At 37.9% G+C, this 12,334-nt stretch overlaps 1 protein-coding gene across 1 annotated transcript; it reads left to right on the top strand.

The window, feature by feature from the left end:
- Positions 1–7,330: 7,330 nt before the first annotated feature.
- TAAR5 (trace amine associated receptor 5) lies at positions 7,331–10,042 on the top strand. The gene is given in 5 exon segments (XM_010203958.2): positions 7,331–7,360; positions 9,070–9,611; positions 9,613–9,795; positions 9,797–9,875; positions 9,878–10,042. Coding segments are annotated over 5 exon segments (999 nt in total).
- Positions 10,043–12,334: the final 2,292 nt, after the last annotated feature.

Here is a 12,334-nt window from a genome sequence, read left to right as displayed (position 1 = left end):
TTATGCGAAAGCTGCAGATATAGGCAGCATAAGAAAAAGTACTGTTGCAACATCTTGGATTAAAAGATGATAACCTTCTTCAAGGTTATTAAATATTTAATTTCTAAGTTTCATTAGAAATGGTAATCATTAAAAATATGAAAACATATATTAGCCAGTAAAACAAATAAAAATCAGAACATCTTTCCTTCACCTCTACCTTTAGCCTCTCCCTTCAAAGGCTTCTTTTGATATGATTTTTATGTACCTTAAAATACCAAAACAGCTCTCCTGTATATAAGGGTGAACAAATTAATAGAGCAAACAAAATAATGGTGTTGGGAATACAGACACTTGGCTTTGTTTATCTCCTGTTGATGTAAACCCCTAAATTATATACAGATTTTTAACTTGGTGCCTCCTGAAAAATAGATACAATGTAATAAAAGAAAAATAAATTCCCACAATTCATTAATCCAGGCTAAGTTACAGAGAAGGTCTGCATTTTACTGACACTGCAGTTTTGCAGAAAGATAACAAAATAGGAAAATGTCTACTGAAAGAGTCTATTGACGGTTTTATTAAAAGAGGTGCAGGTGGGATTAGCCTATAAATCCAACCTTCAAGCACTCATTTTAATCTTTTGATGCTCTTTTTCTGTATTTTCTTCATTCTAGAGTGATACCCATTGGAAAAAGTTAGTGGATTGAGCTGCTTCCTAAATTCCCGTGAAGTGGATTAAATTGCTATGGAGAAGAGTATCTCTTTCTGCTTCTATTTTTAAATTTGTTATTAGTCTAAAACAATTATGGAAAAGATTCTACTACTGACAGCAAATCTGGAAATGAAGAAAAACCATGTATTACTGGATAGTCATGGTTCAGTAGAAGCCTGAAGTGCACAATATGAATTTTATGAACCAGTCCTATAGAATTATCTCATCAAATATTTCTTCAATAAAATAATTTATGAATCAGATTCATTTTATATGATATTCATTTACCACGTGTAATAGAGTTTCATAAGTTTACATCTTACTAGAATTTCTTAATGTGTTTGGCTGGTTATTTTAATTTCACAAAGTATTTTCATATAGTTTACAAACTCAATATTTCACCTAATCTTGTACACATGAGGTTAATCTTTCCTGAGATTCAGCATCAATTACCCCCTAAACTGAATACACTCCAGTCTAATATGGTGATAGTCTTTACCATCCTTTTGTGACTCACTCTGTGAGGGTGGCAGACGTACATTAGCAGATGTACAGAGTCTACTGTTACTCCAAGCCAATAGAATTTGAGTGTACATTTGCCTTACAGTCAATCTTTTCCCCTGAAAACAATAAGGTCATGTTTTCGGCCTTTATCCTTCCTGCACTTAAGGAGGGGAACTCAGGAAAGAGAGTTCACACTCAGGGATGTGCTTGTCCTTTCTTTGTTTAAATGTCATGCTCCAGAAGTTATAAAATAAGTTTGCTGACAGCCTAACACATATTCACCTCACCTTACCTCACTTTCATATTAAATTGGAGTCTCTAATTGAGGTCTTTGCCATGCTGAGTTCCCTCTGAAATCAGAAAGAGTCACTTCCAGAGTTCACATCAATCATATATTTAAAGTAATATTAGCTCAATTGTCATTACTGAGTGCAGCTACTGTAGTCATTTTATTGTGAATCGTACCCCTGACTTACCTTTTCCAGTATAGTCTACCCTTATTAAAATCTGACTACCAAAAAGCCACCCACATTTCATGACTTCTTGGCTTATTGCATCTATATGGGTATGTCATGCAAGTGATAGATGCTCATTTTCTTTGCCTGAAAACTTTCTAATGGATCTGTGATAACATAAACACGTTCTGTTTTGTATCTGGAGAATCTCAGTTTCACCTGAACCCTGAAACACTTGAGACAGCAAGAAGCTGGAAGGTCACAGACATGTTTGAGGTGATATGTAAGCTATTACCTTTCGTAATAAAAACGTAAAACTCAAGGTCTCTCAGCTAATGCAAATAATATCCCCGTGTACCACTAGCTGAATAGTCAGAGCAGGGAACAGAGCAGGGCAGAATGCAATGATGATTTTAGGCACCTAAAAGTTGGATAATTTATTGTACCACATCATTGCTCAATGCATGACCAAGGAGACTCCAGCATTAAACACCAGGGCAGTGGGAACAGTGCTCAGGGGGAGCAAGAAAACTGAACAGCAAGTTGCTTGCAGCCAGTGACTCAGCTCTGGAGTGCTGGATCTCTAACACAGCCCAATCCTGACTCTTGGAACATGTGCTCTCGTCTCATCTTAGTCAACTCATATTAACCTGGTTTTACTCCTGTAGTGCTTTCCTGGGAGCCAGCTCTCTGAAAGCTCTGGCAACTTTAGATTACATTTTAGATAACATCTTACTGACCAGGGTACCATCTGTGATGCTATCAGGAAGTCTCTATGTGTTTTAGGAGCTCAGCCACATGAAACACAATGTTTGGGGGCCATATGGAGAGCCTGCAGTGTGCTGGTACTGGCAAGGAGAGGGGAGTTCCACATCAGCTGACGATGGATGCAGCAGAGACAGCGTCACAGGTCATATAGTGTGGCTCCACTTATAATGTGGCTCCTTCAGATAAACTTGCACGCCATCAGATCTGTGTGTTAAAACTAGTACATGAGTGATTTTCATTGAAAGCTAACGAATGTTAAACATTCCTGACATCCCTCCGGCAGTGAAACCATGAGTCAGCTGATGGACCACAAAATAATAGATATAGAAGTAGATTTGGAGGCAACTACAGATCATTTCTAAGTGTCTTCACAGGGTTTGCTCCCAGAAGTATTTGCGATGATACCAAACTATTTTGCAGAGTGAATTTTAATCCCTTCTGTTAATTACACAAGAATTTGTCAAGTTAATGATAGGTGTCTAATTAAGTCTCTAAGTTTTGATTTGGGCATTTGTATTAAATGTCTAGCTGGTGACACATGATGCAATTGGAGACATTTTAAGTAATGATTAAATTACTTCATTGGCATATAGTCTAAATCATTCAGAGTCAGTCCAATGCATTACAGTATTTCTTCTGGCCTGCAATTCTTCATGGAACAATTTTGAGCTATCTGGGAGGCTTCAACGTGTCACGTCCTTGTGTATGTCTAGTGCATGCCCTTGGATGTTAAAGAAGTATCTACTTACTCAGTCTTACTAACCCAACTTGCAGACTGCAGGTAGATCTTCAGTAGTTCTTCTGGCCAAGTGAATTTGCAGATCTGTCAGACAACAGGATTTAGTTCCTCAATGTCTTTGTGGTATGCAATGCTGTTCCACCTGCTGTTAGACTTGATGCTGCTGTTAAACTTGATGCTAAAGAAAGAACTATTTTCCACAAATGCTAGGGCATCACAGAATCACAGAATCTTAAGAATTAGAAGGGACCTTGAAAGATCATCCAGTCCAGCCTCCCTTCCAGAGCAGGACCACCTAGAGTAGGTCACAGAGGAACTTGTCCAGGTAGGTTTTGAATGTCTCCAGAGAAGGAGACTCCACAACCCATCTGGACAGCCTGTTCCAGTGCTCTGTCATCGTCATAGTGAAGAAACTCTTCCATCAGAGTAACAGGGACTTTTTCTATCTACTCATGCACATGAGAACTTGAATGTCTGTGGGTTTTGCTGTAACATTAGCCACATTCAGTTCTGTGGGATAGACCATTTATGTTGAGATGCAAGCACTGCAGCTCTCTTCATTTCTCCATCTCCTTAAATATCATGGTAAGATATTTTGATTTTTTTTTTCCCCTGAAAGACATGGTCACTCATTAATCTATTTTTCCAAACTACCCAGAGAACTGTTTTAGTATCAGTTCTGGTCTATATCAAATCCAGACCATGTTCTTTACCTCAGGGCAGTAGCTAGGAGTGTTAGGGCTTCTTCTATCTCCAGCAAGAGATAATATTGCCCTCAGAGGATATATATCCAATCCCAGATTCCAGAGGGAGTTCAAGCACCTCAATATGAGAGCATATCCATGGTCCTCTTCCTCTCTGGTACATCCCAATTTAAACATTCAGAATAGTAAGACACTTAAGAACATCCCAGCCAGTAAATAAACACTAGTAACGCCTCTAACAGCAACATTTGGAGCTGTCTTCACAGCCACTGATTTCTAATTAAATAATTAACATATTTTTATTCTTAAATGGATTATGGTCAGAATAGTTCACTTTTTTTTTCTTTTGATCTTTTCTGCCACAGCCTAAACCGTGAGAAAGGATTTCCTACCCCCTTGTGGAGTCCACAGGCAAAGGCAGCTTTGAAGAAAAATGTCAACATCATCCATCATTAAGAAAGAGGTAGGGCTGGCTGCTTAAACAGTGCAGTTTTATTCATGCAACAGATACACAGGTTCTTATGGATTGCTAGGGACAGTGACTGCAGAAGAAGGCATGTGCAAAAATAGATATATAAGTAATACAGCATGCAAAGTTTCAAAATACAGCCTAACTATAAAAAAGTTAAAGAGTAATTGTCTACAGAGATTTCTAAGTTTTCCGCAGAAGTGCTTAGTTCAAGTCTCACCCAAGGCATCCCAAGGAGGAGGGAAGAGAGGCTCAGTCTGTCAGCTGACCCTGGGAGTCAGAGACAGTCATCGAGAAAGCTTCCCTGATTTATTCACAATGGTGTCTTCTCCCAGCATCCCCCTTTAACCATTTTTATACCTTCCCTTACCTTCAAGGTGGGGTTTGAGCGACTGTAGTCATAAATATCTTTATTACAATTGATGAAAAAGTCTCTCGTCTTGCATTTAAAGGTACAGCTTATAAAAAATTCAGGATGCAGACTCAAGAAGGAGTGGTTGAGCCTTGGAGGCAGGCAGCCTTTGGGATGGAGGTGTGTTTTGGTATTAAAATGACATTATAATGAGCAAACTTCGCACAAAGGACAACATTTTGTCAGGATTTGACAGACAATTGGCTCAGGGTACCAAAAGTGCTGCTTATCAGTTCTAGAGGACCATCTCCTTCCCGTGTATCATCACAGTCTGACCACAGAGCCTCCACTCTGCTCCACACTCTCTGGTATTTGCAGAGTTGCAGTGTTGTTGATTCCTCACATAGTAGCAGCAGCAGCTGTATTCACCCTGTAAGGCTTCTTGATTTTATACCTTTCCTTAATTGGTGAACAATGCTGTTTCTTATTTAAGGTTTTATATAAGTTTTAATTTCCAGGCCACTTAAGTAATTATGCCACACTACTGCATCACTAGACACTAAGTTCATTAAAACTGCACTTTGGGGTCACATGCAGAAAAAAAAGAATAGAAAAAAAATTCTGAGAGAGGATATTTTGAAGGTGACAAACTATCAGAAATTTTTAAGTTTATTATTATATTTCAATCTTGGCAAAAATGGGGAAAACAAAAAGATAAAAAGATCAATAAATCGAAAGAAAAACATTTCAATTTGGTTTAAGACAATATCAGACTGAAATAAATACATTGCAGATAAATACAATTACAACAGATAAAATATTTGAGTTTATTATTTTTATCAACTCCCTGAACTAAAATACCTTTTTTTTAAAACTCTTTCTGTTATCTACTATCTCCTGGGTTTTAATCCACAATCTACCTAATTTGGAGAAGGATGCTACAGATGGTGACAATGCCAGTGAATTCTCTCTCCATCTTTATTTCCACTCTCAACATGGTTTAAGCTGCAACAGTTAACTTCCAGAGGTACTGCTTCTAAACCCATCCATATAGGTGTGTCCTACATGAGTACTTGAATGGACAGCACAGGAACAACTGTAACCAGAAGCAGGAAAATAGAAAAGCAAAAGTTACATAAAAATGAGATGCAGCAGGTGGAACAAGTGCTGTGGACAAGAATTTTCCATAGTTACAAAACTGAAGGCCAAATATCTCTCTTTTTGTGAGAAAGAAATAGGAATTAAAAATATATTTCACACCCTATGGAGACCCTGCGTCTGCACAGGTGGGGTGTGCTACACCTAGCAAAATTTTACGGTGGAGGTTACTCTAACATTATTTAGTCTAACATTTCTGCCACTCTACAGTAATGATAAAACACTCATATATGATACCCCAGCTTCTTTGGAGACAATCACTGCACACAACTAAAAGGGAGAGCAAAAGATTGCAGTGTAGGCTATATGGCTGTAATACACATGACAGAAGATTTGAGGTTTAGGTTCACTAGCTCAATGTAGGTCATCTTAGTAAATCTATGGCCTCCTCATACTATTATATTCTATTTAGGGATCCCAGACTGACTCTTTCGCAAGATGTGAAAGAAAAATTCACGGCAAAGGGCACTGACTATGGCCCTTTTAGAAATTGCATAATCCTTTGAAAATGTCTTGTTCTATTTTAAGGAACTCAGACTCAGAGGTTACTTGGAGCAACTTAGATCTTAGAGGTTGTGTGCAGCAATTTCAACAAAAAAATAGAGATTTTGGCTATGTATTTCTCCTTCGATATGATTGAATCACATCAAATAGCACACTTACCTTTCTATTTTTTTTTCTGTTTTCCTGTGGATTACTAGGCATAGTACATTCAACAACAGTTCACTTTGAGAGTATATACAGCAATTTTGTCCGAAGAAGGAAGGGTAAAAAGGAAATAACATCTTGAGTGTGATTGGTCTTTTTTATTTTATGACAGCATTCTTACTTTTGAAGTTGATAAACATAAAAAATCTTGTCTTGTTCCAAAATATAAAGAGATATATTGTCACTATTTGATCCTTTTCTTAGTCATGAACTGAACTCTTTTCCCATGACCAAGAGGGGGGTTAAAAAATTCGAACAAGAAGTAATGCATACAGGAAGGGCGAGACACGATTGTTTTGTTACATGTTGTTCCCTTTAGGGAACACTTCAGAAGCATCTAAGGGAGTTATTTTCTACCACTTCAGAAGCACCACAATAGCTAGCTAGCTATTGCTAGCACTGTGTTTTAGAGAACTATGCTCAATTTTTTACCTTTTTGCACTGGCACTTTTAATAGTGTGCAAATGTTGCTGTAAATTACTGTTGGCAAAAAAATGGGAAAAAAAAAATCTTGTTCTTGTAGGAGTTTTTAAATCCCTATAGTAATAGCTGCTACTTGTGTCCTGACATAAATCAAAATGATATAGAAATCGATGGTGGCTTTCATTATTTCATGTACTAAAAATTCAGTCTAAACTTTTGCATCAACCTTACTCTAAAACTCTCTCTGTTGGGCCTCAGCAGCCTTTGGCACAGAGTGCCTCAAAAACATTAAGAGAGAGGGCTTGGGAGCTGGGCAGTAGGCAACCTCTCCACCAAAGAAACTCAAAATAGGGAAGATGAAGGATGATGGTCATATTGGAGAGCTTGTAAAAAATCTAATCACAGAGCAGGAAAAAAGACAAGCTCTAAAAGATGTACCATCGGAGCTCCTTAAGGAGTTGATATGAGTTTACCCTGACTGAGCAGGAGACAAGAGTGGAGGAGCTGAGCACCAGGAAAGCTTTCACTGAGATGTGCGAAGTTTGTTTTAAACCCCGTTATCTTGTCTTGGATGAAGAATCCTGGGCTTTGCTGAATGGTATTTGTCTCTGTAACATCCACATTCAAACAAACCATTCCACTGCATCAAAGAAATTTCACAAAGTTTTCCAGGTTGCTGTACTCATCTCTTCTCCCAGATTCTAATGTGAGATAGAAATGGGGACTGTCATGAGGGAAGCAAAGAAAACCAGAGGTACCTGATATACTTCCTTCTGGAATGAAAGACATGGTTTTGGGGAGACCCAGGCTCAGGAACAGGCAAGGGGGACCTCCGTGGGGTGAGAGTTACTAATGTACCAGAATGAGCTGGCATGAGCTGCATCTTTTGCAGAAACACGTAAAGAAAGAAAATTCACAGCAAACTGATATAAATCACAAGGGACTTGACAGGAGCTGAGCATGTGTACATTAAAACTTGTTAGAAAATGGCAATTTTTTTTCCAAATACATGACAGTCTCTCTATGCCCCTAACATGTATTAGTCACCTATGGGAATTCCCTCCATCTGTTCTATACAACATCGTACGCTTTCCACTGAGGCAGTAGACATGTACGTAGAAAAAGGTTTCAGTGCATGCAGTACAGCTCTCATTCTACAAAATCAGATATTTTACTGTAAGTATTCCTGATTTAAAAGTTTATAAAAATAAGACGAAGAGAGACTTGCTATTATGTTTTGTTGCTGCTGGGAAAGACATGAAAAATGGAATAATTTCCAGCTATTATAGCAGTCCATTAATATAATATTTCTTATAGTTCAAATTAAAAATTAAAGAACTTAAAACTTAAATAGCAATTTCATAAGTAAAAAGCAAGGGCAATTTTTTGGGCATAGAATATTTGTGTTTGTCTTGATGAATATTTCTGTCACCAATGCAATGGAAATCCATATATGTACCTATAGCCAGTGCACTATAAAATGAGTAACTTTGAGGGGTTTTACTTTGCAATCAGACATTACTTGTTTTGGAGTAAAAATTTCACAAATTCTACTTAATAAAAGGAATCATAACTAAATTTGCACTCCATTTTCAGAGAAATCCACAAGACACAATGTCAGCTTTCAAACCCCTTTAAGGAGCTTTGGCTTGCAATGCCTGTTACTCAGCACTGGTTTTCCTTCTAAGGCAAATCTTTTCTCTATTGACTGCTTGTCCACATACCTATGGATTTGCTGTTATCTCCTGCACTACTCGTGGTATCCGCTGAAAGAAAACCAAAATACTATATAAAAAATGATGCCACAACAATTGAATACACTAGTCTGGAGCTGCTTTATTTCAGCAGATACATAAACCAGAAAATTCAGGTTCATTTTTCTCTTGAAATATGGACATTGTTCAATGACTTTAATAAAAATATTTGATTAGAAGTTATTTCCCCTTCTAATCTGCATTTTTATTACCTTTTTCTCAGGTTAGCCATTTGACATTTCTGCTGGAAGGTGATTTGTTTTCCAGGCTTGAGGCCCAGGGAGGCAATGGGACCTGGACAGGCTGGTATGAGCTCAGGTCAGGGCTCCGGTGCTGAGTAGAGGATATTCATCACCCTGTACTACGACGTGAATGGCTCCTGCTACAGGACCTTGTGCCCCTTTGGAGTTCAATTGGCCATTTATCTGCCCTGTGCCTTGGGCATGTTGATCGTGGTGGGGAACCTGCTTGTTGTCATCACTGTTTCCCATTTCAAAGCTTTGCATACTCTCACCAACCTCCTGCTCCTCTCTCTTGCCCTTGCCAGCCTCCTCCTTGGGCTGACTGTGCTGCCCCTCAGCACCATCTGGTCCATAGAGAGGTGCTGGTATTGCAGAGATGACATCTGCAGGCTGCATACATTTCTGGACACACTCTTTTGCTTGGCCTCCATATTTCATCTGTGTTTCATTTCCATTGATTGGCACTGTGCTATCTGTGACCATCTGCTCTATCCCACCAAGTTTGCTGTAAAAGCAACCTGCATTTACACTGAAGTGGGGTGGGCAGTGTTTATGACTTATACCTCTGTCTACACTAAAGTGATTGCAGAAAGAGTGGGCCATTTTTTGAGAGATGTTTCCTATGTTGCTAGCTGTCAGTTGCTGGGGATGATTGAACATGCCAGTGTTCTTCCATTGCCTCATAATAATAGTTTTGTACGTAAATATGTTTACTGTGGCTAACAAGCAAGCCAAGCTGAGAAACAATATGAGTAGGGGTATTTGATCTCAGCTACACATAGGAACATCCAAGAGTGAAAGGAAAGCAGTAAAGACTCTTGGGGTCTGTAGGAGTCTATCTCCTGTATTGGTTGCCTTTTACTATTGACACTACGATAGAAAGTCTTCTGGATTTCATTACCCCTGCCCACTTCTCTTTCACATCCTAATTTTGTTTGAGTACTTTAATTCTGTCTGCAATCCCTTGATCTATTTATTTTCCTTTCATTAGTTCAGAAAAACTATGAAACTAGTCTTAACTTATGGGATCTTTTGTTTCAGGACATCTACAGCAAACTTGTACCAGGAGTGACCAGAGCCTTCACATGCACTGTAGAAAATATTGTAGACTCTATTGTAGCATTTACCACTAACATTCTTCAACATTTACTTGGCTAATACTTTTCTTATTTTCTATTTTTTTAAGAGCTGTCTTGGGCAGATCATCTGTTTAAATAGACATGCCATTCAGTGACTCATCTTGCACAGCAATTGCCCCAGCACACACACCTTAGCATTTGAAAACTGGCTGTAATCAGCTTCAATGAAGACCCTGTCTGTACTATTGCTTGAGTATCCTGAAATAGCTGCTGCCTGTTTCTGAAGAGACTTTCTTCTCAAGTGTCTAATTTTGTGCAAAGCAGGTGGTGCAGATTTACAAAGTTATATAAGGTGCATGTCAGTTTTTAAATACAAAAAAGGAATAAGGATGCAACCACAAGTGAGATCAAATGTCTACCTAAGCTAGTGATCAACAGTAAAGGAGAGAGAAAGGTTATACTGATATTTTTTTACATTATTTTTCTAGCCCACAGTTACATGCCCCAGAGCCAAAGGCTACATATGGAAGATACCCTGAATTCTTCAGTAATGTCCATTGAAACCCATGATCCATGTGTGCAAGGAGGCTGCTGAATAGCTTTGAACACCCTTTTTTACCGCACTCTATCTACTTCATAAAGGGAGTTAGAAGAAAGGGGAAGAGGGAGGACAGGAATTGTGCTGGATACTCCAGCTCCAGATATCAATAGATGTTATGGTGTTTTATGTTTCATTCTTTTATTTTATTTTCCCTGAAAGTCATTAGATTCTACATGCTATTTTGTTTGCTTGCTTCCAAATCCTTGGGCTCAGCGAAAAATGTAGGTTCTAAGTTTTCTTCACCTACATTTATGTGCTTTCATGAGGGCAATTTATAAACTGAGAGATCATTTTTCAGCAGCAAGCTGGATGGTAATTTTTTTTAGTATTCCAAGGGAGTTATTTTCTACCTCACTATTATGAACATTTTAACAGAAAAAAAAATGTTGTAAGCAATAGTAACTCTTCTATACAAAACTAAGAAGCAGACAAACAAGAATGCTAAAAATTTTGTTTTCTGTTCCTGTTAATAGTATGTAAAACTATTGTTAGTTTTGAAAGCTGTTCAAATTTTTAGTGCCTTCTAAAAGAAGTTATTCCATCCTATATTCAGGTGAATATTTCCTGAGTGACAAACAGCAAAACGTCAAACAGTTATAGAAAGCATGTAGTTAACAGTAAGAGACCAGAAGATGTCCCTTAGTCTACTGAAAGAGCAGTCAATTTTTTAGTACATGTGGCAGGCAACTGAAGCAGGCCCTTCATTTGCAAGAACAAAAGAAAAGAATTGCATTGCAGATAATCTGTAACAAATCAATGCAATATAGTTATTGTTGTAGCAGCTTCAAATTTTAAAGTATGCAATAAACTAAGCAGTACAACTCTTTTATTTCTTTTTTTTCCCTCATCATTATGTGTTTTGCATAGCAAGAAGTTTCCTCTTCTAGTACAAAGGATATACAGCTTTGAGATATTATAATCTGTTCTGACATCTGTTAATTTCAAATCTTTTTTGGTTTTGTCCATAATCTTAAAACCTCAGTCAGAAAAAATATTGGTATTCAAAATATTTCAAGTTAAAGCATATGTCTGGAGGAAGGAGAAGAGAAAGAGGGCTTATGTGTTACTTTCAGAGATGTCCTGAAAAGACAGTAACTATAAAATCTCACTTCATTCTCACAGTGTCTGATTATCCACTGGTTTAGTATATTAGTCTTCATTGCTTCTTAAGACAGAAGTCAAGGCTTATTCTACTGTTCCTCTGTCTACTCATGCTGTATCAGAAAGTAAAAACTCAAATCTTATTACATACAGCTGTACATTTTCTACAAGAAGGGTACCAAACCCGAGGACCAGGCTAAAGGCAGAAATCAATTCTTACAAAAAAATCAGGTGTCTAATTACTATAGAAATATATAGGAAAGTTGTGGTACATCTTGAAAGACCTAGACTGTGAGACGAGTTTTGAGATTAAGACTCTTAAATTTAACGTGTATGGGTAAGTGTTTATAATTATGGTAAATGTTTAAGCACTGATTATAGTCAGAGCCTGAATGGCTATTTAAGCTCAAGTTGCAGTCAGAGAATATTTAGAGGATATGAATCATTTCCCTGGTGCCACCTAAGGTACCTTAGGGAACCTGAGATGTCCACATGGGCTAGTATCCAGCACCAATGAAATAGCAGATGAGAGGCAGGTGGGACACATCTGGGCATCTACAATAGCACTAGATACCTATCTGTG

The sequence above is a fragment of the Colius striatus genome, chromosome 2, assembly GCF_028858725.1.
Source record: "Colius striatus isolate bColStr4 chromosome 2, bColStr4.1.hap1, whole genome shotgun sequence".
Lineage (NCBI taxonomy): Eukaryota > Metazoa > Chordata > Aves > Coliiformes > Coliidae > Colius > Colius striatus.
This window is presented reverse-complemented; position numbering and strand designations above follow the sequence as displayed.